The sequence below is a fragment of the Pseudopipra pipra genome, chromosome 17, assembly GCF_036250125.1.
Source record: "Pseudopipra pipra isolate bDixPip1 chromosome 17, bDixPip1.hap1, whole genome shotgun sequence".
Classification (NCBI taxonomy): domain Eukaryota; kingdom Metazoa; phylum Chordata; class Aves; order Passeriformes; family Pipridae; genus Pseudopipra; species Pseudopipra pipra.
This window is the reverse complement of record NC_087565.1, coordinates 11866419-11893235: the sequence shown is the minus strand read 5'-3', so window position 1 is coordinate 11893235 and position 26817 is coordinate 11866419. Positions and strand designations below refer to the sequence as shown.

The window sequence follows — 26817 nt, the reverse complement described above, 5'->3', positions numbered from 1 at the left end:
TAATTGCCTGGCTTAAACCGAGTTTTAAGATGGAAAATGTCCCCATTCATCTGGTCATAAAACACATTCTTTAGTTCTTTAGTTTTCCAGCACTGGAGGAGGATGGTTCACTAACCTGTTCACCAGCTCTTTCCTGTCATTAGGAGATAACTTCTTTCAAATTACTCCTTTTGTGTAACACTTGGTGCAATTAACTCCAGTCTTGTGCCCCAGGTGTCTGAAACTCCCCGATAAGATTGAAAGCAAGGTCCATCCCAGCTGCAGTCCCAGTCACCTGCAGTAGGAATTGTTCCTGAGAGGCACAGGCAGTCGGTGAATCTCAGAAAAAAGGAGCCCCTGGCTTGCTGTGTAATCATGTTTCAATCAGCTTTATGGGACCATGGGGTGGATTGTCCCTCCTCACCTTCCCTGCACTTGGGAGCAGATGCTGCTGGGCAAGTGAATTCCTTATTTGGCTCCAGGCACACAAACGAGGAGAGCTTCTGGCTTCCCCTCCCACTCCTGCAAACCAAGCAGGAAGGGAGCACAAATCACCTTGAAATGGGAATTTGAGAGCGTAGCAGCATCAGCCAGCCCTGTTTTGTTTCCTAATCATCCAGTGGAGAACCAGTGGTGCTTTAGGAGAAAGATGCCCAGGCTGTTGACTGCAAGGGAGCTTGGATGAGTGACAGAACCAGCAGTGGTGATGACCAGGTGATCAAAGAGCTTTAGGAATTGTGCAAATCTGAGAGGAAGGAGGAGTGAGCAACTCTCTTGTTAATGTGGTGCCCCCTTCAATACTGGAGTCAGCTGCTCTCTTCTGGAGCTGGAAAAAAGGAGATGCTGTGAAGATACAGTCTTGAGGCAATGAGAGAGATTTCAGGTACCTGGTCACGTCTTCACAGAATTTAATTCCTGTTTAAAACTCTCTGATTTCAGGAATATTTTGGTCTTTCAACATAAGTGAAACTTCATTCAAAACAAATCCAAAATCAACTCTCCGGTAAAAATTCTAAGGAACTCTTTCTTATACCTGAGTGTTGTCCCTGGAAGATTTAACATCTCTGACATTTTTGTATTTTGTGTTAAAATGTTCCCAGTTCAGGGTCACTCTGAATTTCAGGCCTGAAACACTTGTGCTGCTGGAAGGGGTTCATTAGTCCTTGGGCTTTCTTGGGCTAAATGTGAAGTTCACAGGAAGGAATCAAGAACAGCAAGACTGTTGCTGTCATCTTTAAAATGCTTCTACAAGGCCCATATCTTGGGTGGAAACTCTGAGGGAGGACAGAAGCCGGAGGGCAAGCTCAGGCTCTTTCTCCTCCATAAGCTCCTGCCCCAGGACAGCTCCCATGGGAGTGATGGTTGCTCCAACCTGCTCTTCCCATGGCTGGGTGATGGAATGTGGTGGGGTTTTTTTTTTGTTTATTTTCTTTTGCACAGAGCACAAGGGCCCTGTAGCTGCCCAATAATTGTTTGTTTATTGGAGAAGGCAAATACAAACACAGGTCATGCACACAGAACTCCTGCATGTTACTGTCTAGGGCATTTTTCCTTTTAGTGCTTCATAAGTTCCTTTTTCCACTGAGCCAAAAGATTTCTCTGAGCTGTTTAACTTTATTTGTCTCTGTGACAGTGTTGAACTTGCATTAAATTTAGAAGAGAAAAAAAAATGCATATACAGCATTATTAACTTGCCATTTTCTTATTTAGGCCACAGACAAATTAGAAATTATTCAGGTTATCCAGACAAAAGCTACATCCTCACCAACCCATCATGCTTATTAAGGTGAACTTTGCTAACCCATCCATGCTGCAGCTGAGCAAACAGTGCTGCTTGGGAGATGTAACTTAATCCTTCCCCTCAATAATCTTTCTCTCTCCTTATATTTTATAAAATCTGTCTTGTAATGCCCCTCGTGCCAGAAATGTTCTCTCTTCTTTCCAAACTTCTCTCTCAGGTTTCCAGCTAAATAAACCCGTGGCTCCAGTTTTCAGAGCAGTGCCAGCAAGAGACAAGTCTGTTGCTCAAGTGAGGCTGAAGTTGGAACAACCTTGGCTTGGGCAGGAGTAATGAGACACAGCCCTGGGCTATAAATTGCATTGGCTTGGGAAGGGGGGGAATTCAGTCTGCTTTGCCTGAGGCAAAGGTCTGCTGTGCTGTCAGCTGAGTTCCTTAGACTCTCCTTTCCTCCTCTGTCATGGTAATAAGTACCAAGAAAGCTGCTTATGAAAGAGTTTTGAGGAAATCTCTTGTTAGCTGCTACTAGTTTAACTTGTGTAATCTCAACTGCTGCAGCAGAGGGACATCTATTTCCAGCTGCTTTAGTGACAGGTTTAAATGAAGGCCCTGGACTTTGTGGGCCTTTGGATCAGCCTTTCTGGACCATGAGAAATTCTCTGCAGCTACAGTGGTTTGCTGGGAGTTGTCAAGGGAAGAACTGGCACTGATGAGCTGCAGTCTCATCTGCTGCATGGAGATTTTGGTGTTTTCCTTTGTTACTCTGAGCTCCTTGGTGGCACGAGAAGAAAATGATGTCAGTGTGTTTGACATTTCTAATAGGGAAGCACAATAGCAATGGCTCTGTTTTTTTCCCAACAAATCTGATAAAGAGGAAGCCCTAGTGAAGCTCTCATGCCCAGGAAGAATCAAGATGTGCAGTTTACCCACTGCTTTTTCATGTCATTACATAATTGCTTTAGCAGCTTTACTCCTGACGGGCTCCACACACATCTCTGTGACCAAATTATTTGCTGGGATTTAACACAGGGCTCTCTAAACAGAGTATCTGTGAACATAATCCTTAATGATGTGCTGCGGGCACACACTGCTTGTGGAAGTCTTGCCTGTGATTAATCAATTAAGAATGAGATAAACTCAACAGTGGTTCCTCTGTTTTGGTAGACGATTCGAAACCTGCCGAGGTTGAACGTGCATCTGTATTTGTTTGCTGTTCCACGAAGGAGTTTCAGTGTTGTCTCACATTAGATAGGCATAGAAATAAAATACTCTCCAGGTGTTGCTGTGCACAGCGTGTCCTTTAAGAATGACAGCACCTGTTTTTTTGGAGAAAGCTGCCTTTTTGTACCAATAGTAATATTTACTGGACAGGGAGGACAGCAGTGATTTTACACTCCTCCCAAACAGTCTGTGTGTAGGTGGCTAAGAGGTTGTGTTTTGTGTTTGCTGATCTCTCTGTGTTATTGTGCTGTTGGCAGGATGAGTCCTGGATAAAGGGTGGTGGAATTGCCATGTGCTCAGGAGATCTCAGGGTTTTTACAAGTCTGAATTCACGTGCTGTGTGAGTGTAGATGAGAAAACAGAATGAAGTGTGCTGTTGGACAATATTGATCCCATTAAGAGACCTGCTTGTTGTGTGTCCTCACAGCAAAATGCAGACGTGCTGTCCCTGAGCACTCAAGGGTTGGCATCATGTGCAGTTCATGTCTCTCCCCCACTCCCCAAATAAGCAGAGTGAAATGAAATAATAGCAAAAACACTGACAGCTTTTAATTAATTTTCGTGTTCCATATTAACTGTTGGAAGAGAAAGGTGGCATTTTTGAAGATAGAGATGCATTTTATTTTTGATGTAGTTACCTTCAGGAAATGTGGGAGCTCCTGCTGATAATGTTTCTGGGAGTTCATACTGAAAAAGGACAACTGTTAATTTATGGGACAACCACTATCCTCTTCTCACCTAAAGGGATGCAGGATTTGGGCAAAGTACTCTGTGACATGGTTAGGATTGCCTTTAGCAACATGACAATCTCTAAATGTACTGTTTATAAATATTTCTGCATATAAATTAGTGATTATAAATATTGCCAGCAGCCAGAAACAGACTGGTACAACCCATTCAGCCTTGTCTGCCCCTCAGAGAGCCATTGTTTGTTGAGGACGGTAACAGATGAGGTGACAGAGCTCTTCTCTGAGGTGTTTTCTCTACTTGCCATTGCAAGCAGACATGTCCCTGGATTTAAATGTAGAGGAAGATATGTTGCCTTCTGTTCAACAGCTTTTCCTTTTCACACTCGAGTCCCTGGAGAGGAATATGCTTCAGTGGACTGGGAATTTTGCTAGGTATAAATGCAGCCCTCTACTATTAAATTAAGTTTAACATCACTGCCAAGAACCTGCTGCATTCAGGGGCCAATGTCAGATGTCAGAGATGACCAAAGAAGAGCTGATGGGTTCCTGCCTCCTTTTCAAAATTTGGAACCTCAGTTGATGGCTACAAGAACCCGAATCTCTTTGCAGATATCAATGTGAAAATCTAAGTTTGACTTGAGTCTGACTTCTAGAGAGATTTCTGGGGTCATCACATTCATCCAGGACACATACACTGCAAGAGCAGCCTGGGCTATTGAATTCCTGGGGACATCTGCACTCAAGTTCTGAATATTATGATGATAAACTTACAACAGCAGACTTAAAGTTTGCTAATTAGTTTTCCTTGGCTTTAAACTAAAACTGGCTTTTCTTCCCTTTTTTCTTGGTGTGTAGCTGTGCTCCCTGGCCAGTACCATCCCCTGGAAATGTTTCCATTTCTTTAGCCTCTTTTGGGTGTTGCACACACTGCAGAGGGAGAATCTGTGTGTGGGACCTCGTGTTGTATCCAAGTGTCTCTAACATAAGTGTTTCTAGCAGCCCTGTTCTCAGTTCATTGATTTTTGTCAATGTGATAGTAAAACTAAAAGTAACTGTGTTAGAGAGCGAAAAGGGGGTGAACAAAAAGCCCACGAACCTCCCAGTGTCTGAAACTAAGCACGTCCTTGTTGCTGTGAGAGTGGGAAGAGTCCTCTGTCTGCAGATGAGTTCTGTGAGCAGCAGGTCATGCAGACATCAAGGACTATGAAATAATGGCTCTGTGTCAGAGTGTGGCTCGTGCTCTTGTACTTCCATTACTCCTCTTCCCACTCAGAGCGCTCATTGTACCGTACTCCTAACACGATAAACATATCTGGAATGAAAATGCCTAGCTGTACCCTAATTATAGGAGATCCTAATTATGGGAGGTACCCTGAGGTTCTGCTGACGTGCTGCATGAATGCAAAGTGGTCCTTCCCAGAAGAGCTTCTGCAGGGTAATTCTGGCTTGTCCTGCGTCTGTTCCCGTTGGCATTTCGGGGTCAAGCTGCTTCCATGATGGGGATGATTTCACAGGGCATCTTGACCTCTGTGATGCTGTGGTTAGATCTGGCTCTTTTCTAACAGTCACCTGAATATCACAGAATGCAGGTTATTAATAGTGGTTCTCTCTGGATCTCCTACTGGTGATGGCTCACAGACTGTACGTAGTAGGTGGACGTCATCTGGGAAGGCAGATGGACCAGTGAGAAATACCTTTGTAAATTAATACTTCTGGAGGGAGTTGGCCTGCCTTGTTCAGGGACGTGTCAGCTGCATGTTCTGAGTAGTAAAAACTTGTCAGTGAAAAGTTGTTGTCAGCCTTGCACAAGCAGTGCTTCTCCACAGCATCCCGTGCTTCCCTGGCCCTTCGTCACGTGCTGCTCACGTTGGGTTTGTGTGACTCAGTTCAGAGAAACAGGGTAAAAAAGACTTAACAGGTCACATTTGGCCTGTTAGGAGACAGGAGATGAGTTGGATGCAGCCTGGCACTTGGAGAAGGAGCAGGTTTATGAGGCTGTTTGTGCAGAGGTTGGGTGTTCTGCACACAGAGCAGCTCCCACGAACACCCCGACATCAGCAAGGTTTCCCCTTTGCAGCAGCTGAGAATTTTCAGTGTTTTCTTTGCCAACTTCAGTGCAACTTATTGTTAAATTCAAGCCATTAAGAGTGGAAGTCTGCAATACACGTGTGATTTTTAAAAATTGCTTAAAAATAAGATGGTAATTAGATCAGCGGGAGGCAATTTTTAAAAAAATTTATTGCACCGTGAAAACTAATAGAACCTTGATGCAATATTCAGAGTGCCTGGGCCTGGTTTAAGTTATGCTGGTCTTCTCCTGAAATGGCCCATAAAAATTTATATTATTTTAGAGTTTTAATTAGTTGAGCGTGTAAACTAAAATAAATAAGGGTTTTGGAGACATTCGGAGGGGGGGAAGAAAAGACAGTATAAATGTTCATTCTAATTCTTATTTATAGGAAGAGTAATTATTCCCTTTGATGTTAAATCACCTTTTCTTCTTCTCACTCAGTCCCTGAATTTTCTCTCCGTTAACAGAACCTTGGGATTTTATTCCCAACGCTTTGGCCCTGTCATTCTGCTTTATTAAACTGGCAGTTTGTTTGAACACTTCAGTTACTCATTAAATTTTGCATTTTCTCTCGCTGTATTAATCACTGCTTTTTACGAACTGGGAATGTAAATGATCCCTTTGCCATCTACGCCGTGGGATAATTTGCCTTTGTAAGAGGCTCCTCAGCACTTCATGCAGTTTTCCTAGTCTTGTAATAAGCAGAGGGGTTTTTTTTTTTCCCCCTTCACTGTAAGATTTACTTTGGATCCTGCTTTTTTTACTATTGTTTTCCACAGAGCAATTCCCCCAAAAGCCAGATTTTCATAAAACTAACAGTCCTGTTTACGTGCTGCTCTGGTATTAAACTGTGAGTACGCAAATGGCAAAATGTGGGAGTGTGTTAAACGAGCCACTCTGTGGCTCGGGGAGAGCAATTGCTGCCATCAAATCCCCCAGCATTCCAAGCATGTGCAGGCAGATGGAAACTGGCTTAAGTCCCCTGTGAAAATGTAGCTCCCAGAGCTCAATAATGTGTGTGTGTGCCTCACACGAGGCACAAAAAGCCTGTTTGTTCCATGGCTGGTAAGGAGGCCAGTGCTGTGACACAGTGTCAGCAGCCAGGTGATGTGGGGAAGGCACATCACCTCTCTCTGGGTGTGTTACACTTGGGTGTTCACAGATTTTCTCGTGAATGTGCTGTAGTGGTGAGCTCCAGAGGAAAGGGGCTTCTTGCATCAAGAGCTGGGGAAGGGAATGCAGTGCTCCAGGGGAGTTGGCGGGGTTGGGATCACGTGGGATTCTCATTCCTTGCCACAGCCGAGGAGCATGAGGAAAGAATCATAGAATGTCCTCGGTTGGAAGGGACACACAGGATCACAGAGTGCAACTCCTGGCCCTGCACGGACACCCCAACAATCCCACCCTGTCCCTGAGAGCATTGTCCAAACTCTCCTGGAGTTCTGGCAGGTCTGGGGCCGTGCCCACTGCCCTGGGGAGCCTGTTCAGTGCCCCACCACCATTTCTTGGAGAAATACTGTTATTTATCACCAGTGCTGTGCCCACCTGGTCCCACTGGTACTCCAGCTGAATTCTGGAATTAGCAGCCCACTGTAACTCCAGCTGTAGCGAATCTGGCACTGATGGAAATTAAGTATTTAGTTTAGGAAATGTTGGTGTATGCACATGGGTGCCCCAGAGATGCTCCCAGACTGTTGTAATTTCTGTAGCATCACAATTTGTCTGGGTTTATCACTTTATCAGAAGATTCAGTCTAGGTTTGAGAAGCACCAAACCTGGAAGACTTGAAGCAACAGGCTTCCCTTGGCAAATGGTTGGAATGTAGAAAACACCCATGTTTTTTAGGACTGAGACCTACACTCAAAATGTTCTCTGTGGTAACCTGACCTCCATGGAATAGTTCAGGTTTGCTCTCTGTTTCCCAGGGCTCAGAGCTGTGCACCAAAGGCACCACATGTTTCCTGTGAGGACAAAACCCACTGACTGGGGGTCCCAGGAGCCAGAGGACAATTAGGTTTCATTGCTTAGGAGGGACAGAGGGGATAAGAGTGACCAGAACTGTGATAGATTAAAAGAGGGAAGAGGCTTCTCTTGAAGTGCCAGAAGATTGAGTTGTGTCAGAGCAAAGGTTCATGAGCAACTGGTTTTCTCTTGCTAAAGGAGTGACTGGAGAGCAGCACTGGGAGCTGCCTCCTCTGCCCCCACCAGGCTCTGTGTGTGTGTGTGTGTGAGTAAAACAGATCAAAACACACTTAGGCTGCTGCGTCTTTCAGCAACATCTTTCATGCAAATTGTGGCTTTTTTGCAATAAATTACCCTTAATTTGAATCAATAAAAAAATCTGCCTTTCCATTACTGTATGATGACTCTCTCTGGCTCCCCAGTGAATTCATAAATCTGTTTCATGTTCAAGCCTCCAAATTACTTTGATAAGAAACAAGGCAAAGCAGTATAAACTAAGTTTTCTGCGTGACTTTTCAGGGCCAGGTGTCTGCACTCTAATTTGCCACATTTTGATGCTCCCCTGCTTGTGCTTTAGATGTGGGAGCCTAAGCTGAGTCTCATTCAAATTCATGTTCTTGTTATTGCTATTCAGAGCCTGAATACTTGTTGGTGAAAAGCTCCAATGCTACAGTAAGTCCAGGAGCAGCTGCTAAGTCTATTTAAATTATACTTTGTAGCAAGCTCAAAATGTCAATAAAGGATCTTTTTTTCCTCTTATAAAATGCCCTGATATTTTTTCAGGGGCTAAGTTTAGGCAGCAGCCACCTGAAGGTATTTTATTTACCTTTTAGGTCTGGGTAAACAGAATATTTCTACACTTCTCGTTTGAAACCTATTGCCATCTTCAACTGATTTACCAGATTTGGAGAACTCATATCAGGGGTCTGTAAAATTTGAAGTCAGGCTAGAAGAGCCTGGCACAAAATACTTTATTCACAGCTTTGATATGTCCAATAACAAGCAATTATTTTCATGTTCTTTGAGGCTGAACTGCCCTAGGCTTTGAGGTTGAAACCATAAATCACTTGAGACAATCAGAAAATACAGGCTTGCACTGATCAAGGGCTTTTTTTGTTGAAATTACAGCTCAAGCCTGACCACAAATAGACATCCCTTTTTTAATGCTGGCTTTTAGACTTTTGAAGTCTGTGTCATGGCTCCTGCAGGAATGGGTACATCCTCTACCCATTCTGGTTCGTGGAAACCCCTGCACTACTTCCTTCCCCTGGAATGTTTGTTATGCAGGTGCAAAGCACTGCATAGCAAGTTTAACTATCCCGGCTGCCTTGTTTTTCTTAGTCACCTTTAAAAGTGCCTGCAGAGTGTCAGACATCCAGAGGGGGAAAAAATAAAATAAATAAATGGTGTTAAGGTTTGGAAAGTGTGCTCTGGATAGATGAAGGGGAATGTGGCATTACAATGATTTGCTGCATGAATCACTGTGACTAAATGTCCTTTATGTACTTGCCTGGGGTTGCAAAAGTCCTGATTCAGAGCCTGAGGGGGCTCTTCTGCCTTTTGCTGCCACTGCCCTGCTGCAGTCTCTGCAGTGTGGTAGGCAGGATCAGGGTTACAGTGATTGGAGAGATGGGACAGTGTGGGAGAGAGTGCTGAAAGAAGTGCCATAAAGAGGGAGGAAATATTTTCTTCCTCATCAGAGAATGTGTCCAGGGTTTCTTGTTCTGTGGCCCTCTAACTGTGCTTTATAATTGAAACCTAATGAAGTACATTTTGGACAGTGCCCGAGCCTTTCAGGCTTGGTTTTATTCTGTGATTCCCAGCATGCAGAGCCTAAGTCTACATCTGCAGCAATTAACCTCGTTCACCCCCTCACTATGGCACCTTAAAAGCTCTGGGCTCGCTCTGGTTGCTCATCGAGGCGCTGCTGCTCTGCCTCTGCCACCCACCCCAGCCCCCTGCCCAGAGCTGGCAGGGATGTGCTGTTGGCACCATGGCTTTCCCTGTCACTGTGTGACAGGAGAAAACCTGTTTTCTTCTACTTGTGCCCCCTCAAAACACTTCAGGAGTTGTGGGGGAGGGAGGGAATGGAGGGGGTTGCACCAAAAAGGGCAGACTTGGTGCACGTTCCACGTGGTGCTCGTGGACACCAGGAAGGATCCTCACCAAGGTGGAGGGCTCAAATGGGTTATGGTACAACTCAAAAGAGTTGAGGTATGGTTTTTACAGATATTCAGCCCCTTATCTATAAAGCAGAGGTGGAGTCAGTCAGACCAGTCTGACAGCTCAGTGCTTGATTTTACAGCTCATTAGCGAAAGGGAAGAAGAAGCAGAGCAAGATTATCCTAAAAGGGGAGTTGGAATAATAAATTGGACTATTTTAAGCTTTGTCTTTTGAGACTCTTAACTCTAATGCCTTTTAATGCCATTTAAAGCAATTCAGAGTATCTTTGGAGCATCACAAGGAATTTGGAGAGCAGTGGAATGAAGTCTCCTTGGAATATTGCTGCTGGTGTGGGCAGCAAAGAAAAGGAGGTTGAACCAATGTAGTGGATTATCCAATGAACACAATTTATGGTTGACTATATTCCTGCAGATGAAGTAACAGGAAAATCCAATAGACTATTAAAAAAGAGAACAGACAAGTATCTTTTTTTTACTCCTGTGTGAGACAGAAGGGCATGGAAATGCAGTGAAGTACAGCAAGTGCATAATGCCACGAGTTTTGCAAAGCATTTTTTAAGGTGCAGTTGATATGTTTTCATGTAGATTGGAAGTTGATTACGGGACCATAAAGCCAGAATTGGAGTTGAGAGGTATCTAAAGATCTTAACAGTTCACTTTTCATTCATGAGGTCTCCACACTGTGCCTTCAGAAAACAAAATAATACAACCAGAAAAAAAAAACATTGCAATGTAAAGTGGACCAGAATGCACATAATACAGTTATTTTTGTGCTAGTCAGTCTTTGAGTGAATGCCTGTATTTTCTCAAATTGAATCAAACCCAGAAATCAATGTAGCATGGGGAGAAAGGTCTGAAGCTGGGTTTAGTTTGTCCTTGTGTGAACACAATGAATCAGCCCCTGCTCTGCGTGCTGTGTGAGACCTTTGCTGATGTGGGTCTCTGAGTTGCCCATTTGGAAGTGTATCCCACTTATTTGACCACTAGTTATATTTAAAGACAGATGGATCTCAGTGTTTGTGAAATCAAGCTGCTTTTGCATTTGTTCTGCTCAAGTTTCTCACTGGAGGCACCACTTTGTGCAACTTCCAACATTCCCAGGCCATGCCCTGGGTCAGAAACTCGGAGTGGGTGAGTGAGGTAACAGCACTCAGGACAGCCAGGATGTGATGTGTGGGATGGGAAGAGAAGGATTTGGACACTGTATGATGGTTTTTCTGTTCCCAGACTGGTGGGATGCAGAAACACAAAGAGTAGAAGCATTTCTGCCCAGAGAAAGCAGCTACAAGCAGAACATCACACAAGGTGCTGGGTCATGGTGTATTTTTTCTCCTCCAGTCTTTTTTTTAGAGGCCAAGAGGCTCATGGGCACTGGGTTTTTATGCTTTGTCCTCTGAACAACTTGTCTGGCCACTTCTTTCCAGCATCCTGTGCCCAGGCTGAGTGAGGTGCCTCCACTGATCCTGCAAAACTGGAATGTTGCTTCAGCTTCTGACTTTTGAACACATGTTCTGCACTCAGGTTCCTGTGTGTTTTCTCCCTCTACAAAGAGTGTTTAGTTGTTCAATGAGGTGTAGTTCACTTTGAGCTAATGGATAGCTCAGAGACACCTTTGTGTGGGAAATCACTTTAAAAAAAAAAAAAAGGGAACATTCTTTGGTTGGAATTTTTAACTTGCTTTATGCACTGTGGATTTTACAGCCTCTGGCTTCTGTGAAAATATAGTTGAGGTGAATAAACCAGAAAACTTACTGTGGCAAACCTGATTGGAGATGACCTCCTCTACAATAGTAATGGGATTTTATTCATGTAGCACCTAATGTGTCTGCAAAATTCTCTCCCAGGTATTTACTCTAAAGCAGTTATGTCCTGAGGAACAAAGGATGTTGTTTTTTCAAGGTAATGGAAGATTTTCAGGTGTTTTCTGACTTTGGATTCTCCCCAGGACACTGGAAAATCAGGTGCAGGATTTATTCAAGAGGAAACCATCAGCAGTGCCTTTATTCAGCAGAAGTTGTAGCCAGTGCACAAAGGAAAGGCCTCTGGGTGTGAGCACTGGGAAATCTTTTAAAGGCTTTGTTATATCAGGCACAAGATTCATTCTTGCTGATGGAATATTTTGATGAGAGGGAAAAGCACATGCCACGTGCCCCTGAGTGAGGGAGGGAGCAGGAACTTTCCAGCAAGGGCGGGAAGAAGGAGGATGTTCTGTGAGGATTAGGAGTTGATGGGTTTAGGGGAATTAAATGGCTTTTTCCTATGAAAACACAGAATAAATCCTTTAGGTTTTAGGTGATGTAAAATGTATCTAGTTGAGATGTAGAAGAGAAAGATTCAGGTAGATTTTTGGGCCTGGGGCAGTGGCTGTTCACCCCTCAGACTTGGCTTCTGTGCTGCTCAGAGATGGGGTTTGGGGTTCTCTACCTGTGCCTGTCCTCCCCTTCTCCATGTGCTCAGATCCACCCCCATGGAAGGGCCTGGATCCTTCCCCTTTATCCCACTGTTCCAGCAGGAACAGTGAACTCTGCCAATCCCAGCTGAGCAATATTCATGAGGAGTTCAACCTTGTCTACCTTTGCAGAGCTACTCAGGAAAATATGTTCCATCTTGCTATAAATAATAATACTCAAGACAGCATCTTAATCACTAAATTCCAAGCGAATATTTTGCATATAAACATTTATTTTCTTCACTCTGTTGCCTGGCTCAAAGCTGACCATTTTTCTGTGAGAATGTTGCAGGAGCAACTTGGCTTTTTTGCTGGCTGAAGCAGTTCAGGTGGATTTATTTGCTATTACTTAGAGCATTAAAACAAGGTTTTGTACATTGGCTTCAGGAGGAATTTCTTGCCCTCTTATTTATGGCAGGAGTGCATTAGTGGGGGGGCTGGGTTGGTTTTCCTTCTGGTTTTTAAGGTTGAGTTAGACTTGCAGCAGTTTTCAAAATCTTTGTAACTGGACAACCTGTATTTTTGGGAATTATGCTGGAAGAAAGGCTGAAGGTATTAATTTCAAAAAATAGGAAAATGGGTTTGAAAATTGCACAGCCTGTTTTCATCCTTCCCTTACTCCATAGAGCTGTTTTTTTTATCTTCCTGGTGAGAAAAATCCAAAGTTGGGACAACTTGGTGGTGTAACTTGAGAGACAGCTGTGAAACTGCTCTCAGAGTCATTGTTTTGACACACAAAGCCAAAAAAACATACTCTCAAATGTTATTCAGGGGTATTTGGGGTTTGAGATGTTTTCAGTTCTGCCCTAAATCTGAAAATTGGAAGATCCTGGCCAAAAAGAAAGGACCAAAAAATCAAAATAGAAAAGTGAAGTCTGATTTAGGGATGTTTGTGTGAAAGAGGAAAGACAGGCCAAACATTGTATCAAAAGGATGTACAAGTGAGTTCTCCTCCTCAGTCCTCTGCAATTCCTTCACTGAAAAAGAATTTTAAATTTTTTGTGTGAGTGTTCATAGGTTGATCTTGGGATAAGAAAGGGGCTCAGAGCTTGATTCAGTCATCCTCTGCTTTTGAGATGAGAATGTAGAAATGCACTTAAGATTCCCTTGGCAGGAAAGGAAGTAAATGTGTGTGAGAGGTTTGCTGGGCTCAGAATATTGGCTTGGGTGCTTCCAGCTGGTGTTCCTGTACAAAGTGTTCCTCCTGCTGTCAGTCCCTTGCTGGTGTGTATTCAGGTGTGCAGCCAAGCTTCTTATGGAATCTTTGTGGATTAAGAGTATGAAGACCTTTGTAAGACTGGTTTGGGGGTTAAGTTCTGATCTGACCAGTCTGTGCTGGTTTTGCTTCTGTGTTGGTCCCCTTCAGTCTGTGGCAGGGTTGATCACTTTGACAGAACCACAGAATGGTTTGGGTTGGAAGGGAATGTGAAGATCATCTGATTCCACCCCCTGCCATGGGCAGGGACACCTTCCACCAGCCCAGGTTGCTCCAAGCCCTGTCCAACCTGGCCTTGGACACTTCCAGGGATGGGGCAGCCACAGCTTCTCTGGGCAACCTGTGCCAGGGCCTCACCACCCTCACAGGGAGGAATTTTTTCTAACATCTAAATCTATGCTCCTTCAGCTTAAAACCATTCCCCCTTGTCCTGTCATTGTAAAAAAAGGTATTTTGTGGGAGCTGGGAATGTGTGCCTTGAATCTGCTCATCCGACACCTTTTCTCTCCACCCTCTACGTGATAACCTGTTTCAGTAGGTTGCATAAAAAAGTGCATGCTTTGGTTTGCCTTTTCCACTGGTTGTTGTTTCTAACTGGTGAAGCCAGGGTGTTTCCCAGCATCCCTGGGTGGTTCAGGGGTTGATTCCCACGTGCCTCTGTTTCCATCGTATCCTGCAGGCAGGGCAGGTGGGATGTTTGCTAAGAACTGCACTCCTGCCTTTGGGAGCCTGCACCCAGGGAGGTTTGTTTTGTAATGCCTGTAGGTATCAGGTTGATTTGACCATATTGGAAGAGGTCACCTCAAGCAATCAGGGGTCAGCCTGGAGAAGAGAAGGCTCCAGGGAGAACTTAGAGCACTTTCCAGTGCCCAAAGTGGCTCCAAGAGAGCTGGAGAGGGACTGTGGACAAGGACCTGGAGTGACAGGACAAGGGGGAATGGCTTTAAACTGCCAGAGAGCAGGTTTAGATTGGATGTTATGAAGAAATCCTTCCCTGTGAGGGTGGGGAGGCCCTGGCACAGGTTGCCCAGAGAAGCTGTGGCTGCCCCATCCCTGCAAGTGTCCAAGGCCGGGTTGGATGGGGCTTGGAGCAACCAGGGATGGTGGAAGGTGTCCCTGCCCATGGTAGGGGGTGGGACTGGATGAGCTTTAAAGTCCCCTTCAACCCAAACCATTCTGGGATTCTTTGAATGCAGTCACTGATATTGCCCTCCTTCAAAATCCCATTGAACAACAGCCAAGAGGGATCGTGCCTCTCTCCTGTTCTCTTCAAGAAAACAAGAAGCTCTGATAATATATGTGAAAAAGATGGGATTCCTTATGTTCTTCACGTCTTATCTTTCACACCCAAGTGAGACTGGTGCTGGAATGTGAAGATGGAGGTGAGCTAGACAAAATATTTGCATGCTTTGATGCAAAAACACAGATCGGAGTCCTCCACCTCCGACACTCTTGGCTTTGAACTTGAAATCAAATGTATAACCCACATCCCAGCCCCTGGTTGTTTATGATTTGCACTCTGTTTGCTACCAGGAACTGGAAGTGGCAAGTGTTACCACGCAGTCATGCTGTAAACAGGAGTGGGGACAGTGCCAGTCTCCATGTGGCTGGGAACCTGGAGTGGCATCTTTATTGCAGGAGGAGAATCTCTGAGAATCTGCTTACAATTGTACAAAACAACAGTTATGTTTCACCTTTGGAAAGCAAACGGAAAGATCTTTGGTTGTCTGCTGGGACTGTGGTTTGCCAAGATTAAATGTAGAATTAATGGCAGAAAGTAAAGATTTCTGCAGGAAAGGCAGCATAACAAAAGCCTAGGCTCTGTCTCATAGACCTGTACCCGATTTTTGCTGTTGGGTTCAGCTGACAGTGACTTTGTAATTCACTCCCTGTATTGCATCAGCTTCTTAAAGCATCAGTAGCTGTCCATGCAGTGGTGTTTTACTGTGGAAGTGTCATTCTGAGAGAGATCTCAAGCAAGAGGCTGTGGGGAAGAGCTGGTTTTCATTCTTCAGTAAGGTTCAGGCTGGGAAAGGTTTTGGCTTGTCAGGTTTGAATTCAGAAGTGTTAATTGTCCTTATCCAGCTAAAGGCCTGGTGCTAAGAGATGGCACTGAAGAGGAGGGGGCATTAAACCTTCCTCCTCAGCCTGGTGAGCAGTGACTGGGGAGAAGCCACATCACACTCACTGGTGATGCTGGGCCGATTTGTGTAAGGAATGTGTTTATAATTTTAAAAAAAATCTTGTGAATCCTTTTGTTCTCAGGTTCAGCTAGAAGGCAGGAAGGGAAAGATGTGGTTGGGAATAGCTCTTTACAGAATCCAGAATGACCTCTGGAGATCATCCAGGCCAAGGCAGGGTCACCTACATCAGGTTACACATGAATGCATCCAGGTGGGTTTGGAATGTCTTCAGAGAGGAAGGCTCCACAACCTGCCTTGGCAGCTGTTCCAGTGCTCTGCCACCCTCCATGGAAAGAAGTTCTTCCTCATACTGAGTTGCAGCTTCATGTGTTTTAGTTTATGGCCATAACTCCTTGTCTTGTCCTTGGGCACCTCTGAAAAGAGTCTGGCACCATCCTTTCGGCACCCACCTCTGAGATACTTGTGTGTGTTGAGGAGATCCCCTCTCAGTTTTCTCAGTCTTCTCTTCCTTGCTGTGTTCTTTACATTGAAATCTGAAGCTGCTTTTGTTGTTAGGTACCTTATGAACAATATACACTGCAATTCAGAAAGATGTGTTTTGGAAACTCACTGTTCACTATGTGACAATAAATCCATATGTAGTAAGGACTAAGGAGAAGCCTTGCAAAATTTCTGGAGGGTCAGTGGTGCCTGAAATGGTAGCAAGTGAGATGTTCAGTAGAAAACCTTCACCTTGTACACCCTCTGGACATGCTGAATTCTAAATAAAACATTTCCAGCAGACACCACGAGCCACAGCTGGTTTTATTCCATCATAAAAACCTGGTCTAGTGGAAGGTGTCCCTGCCCATGGCAGGGGTTGGAATGAGATGATGTTTAAGGTCCCTTCCTACCCAAAGCATTGTGTGATTCTATGATAAAAGTAATTTTCCTGGTTAACTCACATTGCATTTGGCATCTTAACACCTGGCTGGAGGAACACTGCTTCCCTGAGGCAGCAACCAGGGAAATGAATGGAATATGTTTGGATAAGTTTGAGTTCAAGGATATTTCTGTCAGACTTGAACGCGTCAGTTGATGTGTGTTTATTTTTGGGATGCGGGGGGAAAATGAAGTTTTCCTGTAGGCTTTATTAAAGCATGGAGTGGAATATGTCAGGCAAGATTTAAAACGAAATAGCCTATTGTTTCCCGAGGTGTTTTCAATCAGGAAGCCTTGCAGTTGGCTTCCCCTCCCCTCCATCTGCAGTGCTGAAGCCTGTGAAACACATCCAGTGCTCTCTGTGATACCTGACTCCCTTATCTCTGCACTCCTCTGAATTGCATAATGTTTTCCAGCCCTGGAAAATCACGCTTTGCCCGTGACAAAATTATTTCCTGTCTGTGAAGTTCTGTGCCAGCCCTGTTTATGAATTTGAAGTGAGTGGTGTAGGAAAGCACAGGGGGGAAGTACCTGTTTGCCTGCAGGTGCTGGGCAGGCAGGACCCCAGCCTGGCTCTCACAGGGATGCTCTGCTCTGCAGTCGGGTGTGAGTGCACTGGTGTGAGCTCCAGGCACCTCAATACAGAGCTTTTCTAAAGCTGTACTAGGGAGGGTTTAAACACCACTAAGTCAGGCTCATAAGCAACTGAGTCTGCCTGGCTATCTTCTGGTTAAATAGGAGTAACTCTGATTCCAGAGAGGATTATGCAGTTGAGAAGTAGCAATGTCTCTCTAGTGAAGTGGTTTTCAAAATGAGAGTCGTAGAATCACAGAAGGGTTTGGGTTGGAAGGGACCTTAAAGCCCATCTCATTCCACCCCCTGCCACGGGCAGGGACACCTTCCACCAGCCCAGGTTGCTCCAAGCCCTGTCCAACCTGGCCTTGGACACTTCTAGGGGTGGGGCAGCCACAGCTTCTCTGGGCAACCTGTGCCAGGGCCTCATTATAGTAAAGAATTTCTTCATAATGTCTGGTCTAAGTCATTCCCCCTTGTCATAGCACTCCCTGCCTTTGTGAAAAGTGCCTCTCCAGGGGATGCCACTTTAAAAAAGAAAGGAATTAAAGCTGGGAATGGTCTGCAGTTTTCATTTTCTGGGGTGTCAATGACTTTATTTTGTTATTTCAGTGGGTTTGGTACCAGCCCTTTCTGTCAGCTGAGTCAGGGGACATGGTGACAGGACACAGTCCCCTGGGACAGGGGAGGCTGAGCCCAGCCCTGGTGTGGGAGTGACTCCAGCTCGTGGGCTGTTCTGGTCACACAGGGTGGTGCCTCCTCCTCCTCTCCTGCTCACTGAGCAGCCCTGGAGGAGCTGACATCTGTGACAGTCCCCTGGGATCCTTATTCCCGGTGCACCCACCTCCCTGTGCCCCTCTGTGCAGCAGGATATGACAAGAACCAACAGACAAAAAAGGTCTTGCTTCACAAGACAGGAATGAGTTCAAAAAGCAGCAAGAAGTCAGGAGAAGCTGCCTTTTCTTCTGGCTCAGTAAAGGGAGAGACAGTAGTCAGGGTGTCCTGCAGCCCCCACTCCTGACCTTGGCAGAGTCCTGCAAACAGTGTGTCATGGTTTGAGACAGTGGCTGTGTCATGTTCCTCCTTCTGGCTCCTCTCTTGTCCATAGCAAGAGATTTTTTTTCAGTCTTGAGTCACTACTAAGTGAAAAAGGGGGGAAAATACCATTTTAGATAGATAGATAGATGGATGGATAGATAGATAGATAGATGGATGGATGGATGGATGGATGGATGGATGTGGCAGCTACTTGTCATCTACAAAGCGTCCCCAAGTATTAGGGGTTGTGTGAGGGTGTGGAGAGGCAGGATGGGCTGTTTTATAAAGACAGGAACATAAAATGTCAGTGGAAATGTAGGGGAATAATGTAATGGATTTATAGGTTTCAAATGCCTTCCCCAAACTGCTGTGCAGGCTGTCACTAAAATGGAAAATAGATATAAGGTTGTATAATGTATCCACAAAGTAGTGTGTGATTTAACAGCAGCTCTTACCATTTGCATGGGAACAGGCTGCAATTGCTAAAATCAGGAGGGAAGCTTAAAGTCCTGATGGTTGATGGTGGATATGGTTGTAAAGAGCAAAATTCTGCTCGCTGGGGTTGATTAATTCTATATGACAAAAGATATAAGATGAAGTGCTCTGCATACTGGGATCAACTGCTGTGGGAAGAAATATAGGAGCTTTTTTTTTTTTTTTTTTTTTGCCTTGACTGGCAAGCTCTCAGTCCTGAGACACTTGAGTTTGCTGCCCTCAGTTTTAGGGTTCTGAACACACAAAATCCTGACAGCTCTGTTCCCCCTCAGTGGGAAAGCTCACTGGAATGTATCGAATGTGTGGGAAGGCTGAATGGATGTGTCAGCTGTGCTTTGAGTGGAATATTCTGTCCTGTTAATTTATTTATTTAAGAGGATTAAAGAGAATCTGAACAGCCATCCAGGGGTCCCAAAGGATTTTAGTAGTGGAGGGCAAGGGCCATTTCAATGAAGTCATGAGATCTTTATCTCGGTTTGTTCTTGTATTAAGCTTGTGGCCTTGTGATTGTGCCATAATATGTCCTTCCAGAGGAACTCCTAAAACCAAAGTGTAATTTATCACATTGCTTGATGGTCCATTTCACTGTTTAATTACCACATTTTTAACAATATGAACCCTCTTTTTGTACAGGGATCTTTTTAACCTCTAATTTTCAACCACACCTGCTGATAATTTTATTTCAAAAAGCACAGGACAAAGCCCTTTCTTCTCCCACTGTGCAAAGGAGTAAAATTCACCAAACTTGTCTGGTTGCAAGAAATCCTCTGGGCTTTTGGAAAAATCCAAGTGGGTTAAGGGGGGATTATTTTTGTTATTTTTTTTAATTATGTGTTTTCTTCTGAAGAAACATTTGCGGTGGAAAATAACCTTGTGCTTCCTAGTTTAGTTAATTCCTCTGCTGTGGTCTCTCCCTTCCCTGTTAAAGTTTTATAAGCCCCTGTAAGAGAAGTTTTGCAGACAATGACAGTTAGCAAAGCATTCCCATCTCCCTGGAAAATTGTGTTAAATTGGGCTCTGTGAAGGAGAGAAGAGCTGTGCTTAAGCTCTCAATATTATATATCTACATCCCTGGGGTGGTTCACACAGCTCGGTGATTTCAAGGAGTTAATATTCCAAGGTTTAAAATGGGTGAAAAACAGAAAGAAGGATGGAATAAGAGGGGATGCCTCTGGTTAGTGGGGCACTGGCATAGTTTGGATGCTGTATCACATATTTATATAGATTATAAAGGATATAAATAATTAAGATCCAGCAGTGAACTCACTAACAATCCCATTTCTTACAGTGATCTGTTCTTATTTGATTCCCCACAGTCTATCACAGCAATTATATATCACTGAACACCTGGAAATTAAACATGTAAAGCCTTTTTTGATAACTTCCTGTAGACTTGAACTTGTGCTGTTGACTTGGTTTACACTTTACACAGAGTTTGGACTCATGTAGCCAAATTTTGCAGAGGATTTGAATCCTCTGTGCTCCTCCTGAGTGTGTGATTCCTGTCCAGCTGGGAGGCTCCTGGGCTCAGTGTTCTGTCCCTCCTGTGCTGGTGGGAATGTGCCTGTCCTTTATCCTTCCGAGTTCCTTCACCATCTGACTTGCTGATTTCTCCAGATTTGCTTCTCTCATTGCTTCAGTTTGAGAAGTGTTTCATTAACTCCATGAAGGAGATTCCAAGGAGGATTTAGCATTTATTAATGTGTATTTCTTTGCCTGTTTTTGCTGTGTTTGGAACCATTGCAGTGTTGGCCACTAAAAGCTTTCCTTGGGATCATCAAGTTCTGCTGGAGCCAATATGTAAACTCTCCATTCCATATGTAAACATGGGACAGACATTCCAGTTTGCAGAGGAAAGGCAACTTTCCACTTAAGGCAGCACCTGGTGTGCAGGAGATAACAGGAGGGTGGTTAAAAAACATAGAGTTTCAGTCCTGTGAGAAATTTCCTCATCTTTGTATTTGCATTTATTCTACATCAGAGTGCAAATAAATATTTTCAATATTTCCAGTCAGAATTATATTCTCAAATATATTTCTGAGTATTTTCCTGTTTGTTTTCTTTGTAGGTTTTTAAACATTTAAATTATTAATATTGTTTCTTTTTCTTTTTTCCCCAGAAAGCACAAGTATTAGATGACATGGCTTGTCTTTAAAATAGATTTTTTTATTATAATTTAGAACAGCTGCTTTCTAGCGATTGAGTCATCTCATTTTTTTAGATTAGAATCTCTTGTTTGTTTTGTAATGAAATGCTTTGACACTTGGAACAAGAAATTAAGATAAATACTCAGCATAGGAACCACAAGAGCAGGTGGTTTTTTTCCAGCATCCTTCTTGTTCCAGGAAAGTATTTCTTCTCCAGACATGTTTTTGTGCTTTTATAAATGACTCCAAAGTTTGAAATTTCCGTGGTTTCTTCTTGAAAATTTTTCACTCTCTAGTTCCCCGCAGTTTCCCTTGCTTCAGAAAATTTAGTTTAAATCAGTTAAGAGGAGTGGCAATTTCTTAGGTCTTCCTTTCAGCTGGTTATAGTTTGGTGCAGGATACACTTACATGTGAAAAAGAACATGTAAGTGATGTATTGCAGCCTCTTTATTTCTGCAGGAGAACTCTGATGCAGGGACGTGGATTCACACAGATCCACACAGTGCAGCTCAGATACTCCAGTGAGGAAGTCCCACTGACTGGAGGTGATGGTGGCACACTGGGAGGAGTGTTGCAGGGATGGATGGGGAGCCTGAGGCTGGCAGAGCATGGATTGTGCCAGGGCAGGAGGGAGCAGCCACCCCCCACTGCAGGAGATGCTGCTGGCAAGGGCAGCTGGGATGCAGCTGAAGTGGCAGCTGCTGCAGCTCAGCTGGGAGGTCCGTGGAGGGATAGACTGAGGCAGAGCTCTCAGATGTTAATCCACACTCAGGGTAGCATTAATAGCCAAGAAACAGCAGGTATCTCACTTGGCAGAGAGAAATGATGGTGATTTTCCCTGAGCTGGGAGAGGGTTTGCCTCCTTTTTCAAGTGGAGGGCTCTGTGTTCAGGGCTGCTTCAACTGCTTCACCAGGGGCTTTGCTGCTCGACCATCAGCACTCAGCAACCACAGAAATCCAGAGCCCCTCAACCACAGAAATGTGTCACAAATGGCAGTGTGGAGACTCCCAGCTCATGGTGGTCATGACAAGGGTCATCACAGAGGTGGGCCATGGGCTCTCCTGCAAGTGTCTGTACACTTTCCTCCCCACTTCAGCCCCTCTTGAGGGAGGCAGAGAAGAGCTCGAGGCTGACTCTGCTGAGAGCAAGAACTGGTCACTGTATTTCTTACAGTGATCTGTTCTTATTTAATTCCCCATGGTCTGTCACAGCAATTATATATCACTGAACATCTGGAAGTTAAACATATAAAGCCTTTTTTGATCGCTTCCTGTAGACTTGAACTTGTGCTGTTGACTTGGTTTACATTTTACACAGAATTTGGACTCATGTAGCCAAATTTTGAGATTTGAATCATCCTCCTAAGTATGTAATGTCTGTCCAGCTGAAGGCTCCTGGGCTCAGTGTTCTGTCCCTCCTGTGCTGGTGGGAATGTGCCTGTCCTTTATCCTTCCGAGTTCCTTCACCATCTGACTGTGTTGGCACCATCAGTCTCTTATTTATCCTGTTACTATTAAAACCTCCCTTTTTTAAACATTGGGTATTTATTTTTCCTGAAAATGCAACATTTTCCTCCTGTCACGAGACAAGCGACTTAAAAATTTTCAAAGGCTCTTTCAAGCAAAGCTGGGAATTAGATTCTTGTGGAGACCTTCATAAAAAATTGAAGACTTCGTGTATTAACATACATTGATTTATTCATAGTGTTTCATTACAAATAAGTGAGGATCCCATAATATCAGGAAAGGTTAGGAGAGCAGCAGAGCACAGTGTATTATATTGACAGCTCTACTGAAACTGAGCTGCCTTTGGATTGAATTTGGGAGGCAGGCAAGGAATTGGCTGGTAAATAAGTCATGAGTTTTGCTTGCAAGTGTCTGTATATCCAGAGGGTTTCCTTGGGTGGGATGATGCAGCTGGAGCAGGATTTCAAAGGCGTGTTTGCAGTGTGGATTCCTCTCCAGGTGTGCTGGCACCAGCTACAGGTGTATTCCTGACACTTCTCCAGGTCCAGAACCCTCCTGGCTTATTCTCTCAGGTGTAAACCACATGTAAATCTGCACTCCGAGGCTCAGAGTGAGGGGAGGGAAAGGATGTTAGTGGCTGGCTTACAAAGGAGAAGGGCTTTTATCTAAAGACTTGGTGATATTTATTTCATTTAAATGTACAGTTTCATTTCAGCGTGTTCTCTCAGCACAGGAAAAGACTTACAAAGCCTTTGTTGCTGCCATTGTTTTCAGCTGCCTTATGAGAAGATGATTTGCCAAAAGAAAATGTGCTACAGATGATTTTCCAAAGGAAAATGTATCCATGTTTGCACCGAGGGTTTTCAGATGCTGTGGGGGATTGTGTGGGAAATTCTCCTGGTAATTGTGCTGGTCGTGCTGTGTGCTCTGATTTGACTACAGAAGTTCTGAGATTTGGAACAAAAAAAGCAGTTCATTGCATCTTTTGTTGTAGATCAGCCCATGCTGAGGTTTGAGTGGAGAGAAAAGATTAGTTTTTCCCTAAGTGAAATTGCCCCGTTGGGATGCAAATATAGAGCCACTCACCAGAGATACTGAAATTATCCCTGTCCTTGTGTTTTCAATGTCTGATTTCAAGAGATGGCAAACAGGAGAGCAAAAACAGGCCCCTTATCACCTTCCTTTCCTTGTTCTTCATTTGCAGATTACATACAAGGCCGTTGGGTCCCTGGATCCCAGTGCTGACCTGTCCAGCCAAAGGGGGAAAGTCTTCAAGCTGAGGAATGAGACCCACCACCTGTTTGTAGGGTTATACCCAGGGACCACATATTCCTTCACCATCAAAGCCAGCACAGTCAAGGGCTTTGGGCCACCCATCACCACTCGGATTGCAACTAAAATTTCAGGTACTGCTTTGAAGAAATAAAAAATAAACCACTTTCCAGTGCTTTGTTCTTTAGATCTAAAGCTGGTGCATAAAACAATTAAGAATATTCAGCTCAGTGTCTCTCCCAATTTCATAGGGCAGATTTTTAAACCTGTGTTTGATCTGGTAACAAATGCAGTGGTTAATTTGTGGGTATCTTAAATAGCCATGAATGTTTTTGTGGAGTGTTTTAAATGAGAATCATCATTAGTTGTACAAATGAACTACCTCTATAATAATTATTGTCAGCATTATCTGCCTGGATGGGGAAGCTCCTTCAGTAATGTGGTTTTTATTTTCAGAATGCACCAAGATGGATGTAATGAAGTAATGGAATTAATAGTGCAGAGAGACTAAAAATAAAGGAGGAAAGCTGTTTTCATTGGGGTTTTTATGAGTAAGAGCAGAGGGAGGGCTCGAGGTAGGCAGACAAGAATATGAAAGGCACTAAAATAAGGAGGCATTGCAAAGAGAACATGTGAAAAAACAAAGAGGAGACTTAAGCTAGTTATCAGAAAAGGGATGGTAGAGGTGATATTGGGCAGATATATGTTGATTTTAATTTTAACATTTAGTTGATTGCACTAAAATAGCTTTTCTAACAGAGAGAAGCGCTGACATTTTTTTGAACTACCTTGTTTTTTTTTCAGTAAAGCCAAAATAAACATTTGGGACATTCAGGACATTTGGAATGCTTAAAATTAGGGCTGAGTGCTGTAGGAAAGAGGGCACAACAGCGTGTGTTTTCCACTGCCCTTTTTCAAAATTGGTTAATAAAAGCAGATTGTGAGCAATAAGTGACAGGGTAAACTAGAAGGAAGTAAAATGCATCCCCTTCTTCTGCTGGCCATCTGAAGGGTTTGAACCCTTAACATTTAGTCCAAAAGCCCTAAATTACTTGAAGTAAAGCCATTAAGTGTCCAAAGAGCTGCATGGACTGTTGGGGTTTGTGCAGCCCTGCTGTGAAGGGACAGCACTGTGTGCACTCTATTCCTTTGTGACCAGGGAAGTAAAATAGCTCAACAATGGTAGTGCTTTTCCCCTCTGATTCTCTTCCTTTGAATTTTATTATTCCATCATAAGTGCTCAAGTTGTGTTGGAAGCCTGCATGACTACTACCTGTATGCACACTTGGTTTATTGTCCTTTTTTCCTGCCACCTTTGGAATACCTGGGTCACAATAGCTGGGTGCAAACTCCATGCAAGCATTAGGATAGTCTCTGACATTGGATTATCTCATTGCATGGTCAAGTTTGTGACATTTGCATTTTCCAAGTGATTTGGAAATGACTGTTAAAGTTGCTCTAAAAGGCAGTCTCAAGGTTATTTGGGAGGAGAAAGATTTTTGCACTGACTGGAATGTCCTTGTAAGTCTGTACGTGTTTGAAAACAAAAAGACGTCTGTGCTGTAGCAATGTGTGAGCATATTTGTTTATATGGGTGGACACATTTGTTTGCATCTCAATCCCAACTGGATAGCAGAATTCCTCAGGACTTTTCTTGGGGCAGGAAAACAGGCATTCATTCATCTGATGAGCAGGGCTTGCTATTTTAGGGACATCTCTGCCAATTGTGGGTTGAGTGAGGTGCCACACACCTGTTCTGTGTGGAGCACACAAGAAAACTACTGTATCTTATTCTGCTGTCCTGTGACTAGCACAGACCAGGATCACTGGTTATTTATACTCCATACCCTTAGCTGGGCCTGGCAAGACCTATTTCTTCCATTTACTTTTCAGCTATATAGTGTCTGACAGTAAGATTATTGTTGTCTGTGGCAGGTGCAGTGATCACACAGTGGGTGACTGAACAGGTCTGAGAGGTGTCCAAGGTAGCCAACAGCTAATCCAGAAACAATTCAGTGGCACCAGTGCAGTGCTGCACTTGGGGCAGAAGCTTCAGAGCAGAATGGTGGAGGCTGCAAAGGCAGAGCCCAGCCTTGTTGTGGTGTCCAAACTGGCCTTGCCACCTCCAGGCAGTGGCTGCCCCATCCCTGGGAGTGTCCCAGGCCAGGTTGGACGGGGCTTGGAGCAACCTGGGATGGTGGAAGGTGTCCCTGCCCATGGCAGGGGGTTGGAACAAAAGGATCTTTGAGTTCCCTTCCAACCCAAATCAGTCTGTGATCTCCAGCATCTGTGGTGATCTCTAGTGCAGAAGACCATTGGTGATATGTGTCCTCTTTAAATGTCTCACTGCTTCTCCTTGATGCAGAGCACCTTATTTCAGAGAAATCCTCCTGAAGGAGTTGGCATTCATTCTTCCCTGGCTTATTGACAGGGAAGTCAGTAGCTGAGCTGATAATAGCAGCCCCATTCTTGACAGTTTTCAGGCATTTAGATAAAAATCCTGATTGTAAACAGGATTAAAGTGGAAATCACCATGAGAGGATTAAATATGGGATTCCCCACAGTGCAGCCTGCCCTTGTGAGTTACAGGTGAACTATTTGTGTGAATTCTTCTGTTTGCTTTGTACTTTAAAGATACTTGAGCCAAACTTGCATCTTTGGAACAGACTTGATACTGCTCTGACCTCGTGATCTCTTCAGTTCTTACACAGTAAAATTTGTCCCAAATAGATGAATTTGTCCCAAAGAGGAAGGAAAAAGTAATAAGTAAAATATGTTTCCTAAGGAAAACTTCTACTTTCATGGAATGATCCTAAGAGAAGGTAACAAAGCAGGAGTAGAAACTAAAGTTTGGCTGAGTGTGAATATTCCTTGGGTTTCTGTATTGCTTTGGAAAACATGTCAGGGAAGGGATGGGGATGCCATGGCTGGGAACTGCCTGAGGGCAGCCCTGGAATCTGTGCAGCTGCCTGTTGAGTCAGCATCACTAAAGCACTGGGGTAAAATGTCACGGGTTTGGGTGCAAAAATAACCTGGCTAATTTCTGCTGCTCTCTTTTCATCTTTTGTGCTCCATAACACACCCTCCAGCTAATCAAGGGGGCCCAGCTTAAGTCTCTGTATTAAGAACTCTTAAAATGGGAGAAGGCTAATCCACTGACCAGAAGAGATTCAGGATTCCTGGGTTCTTTCCTCAGCTCTGCCACTGACTCACTCCTCTTGAGTGGGTTTTTTTTTATCATGTCCATTTTT

General features: G+C 44.0%; 1 protein-coding gene across 8 annotated transcripts in view; it reads left to right on the top strand.

The window, feature by feature from the left end:
* Window positions 1-26817, top strand: part of PTPRT (protein tyrosine phosphatase receptor type T) — a 467492-nt gene that overhangs the window by 323783 nt on the left and 116892 nt on the right. For all 8 annotated transcript variants that reach the window (XM_064674278.1, XM_064674284.1, XM_064674277.1 and 5 more), the window contains exon 10: window positions 23499-23700. In XM_064674278.1, the coding sequence (XP_064530348.1) occupies window positions 23499-23700 (202 nt within the window). The remainder of the gene's footprint in view (window positions 1-23498; window positions 23701-26817) is intronic.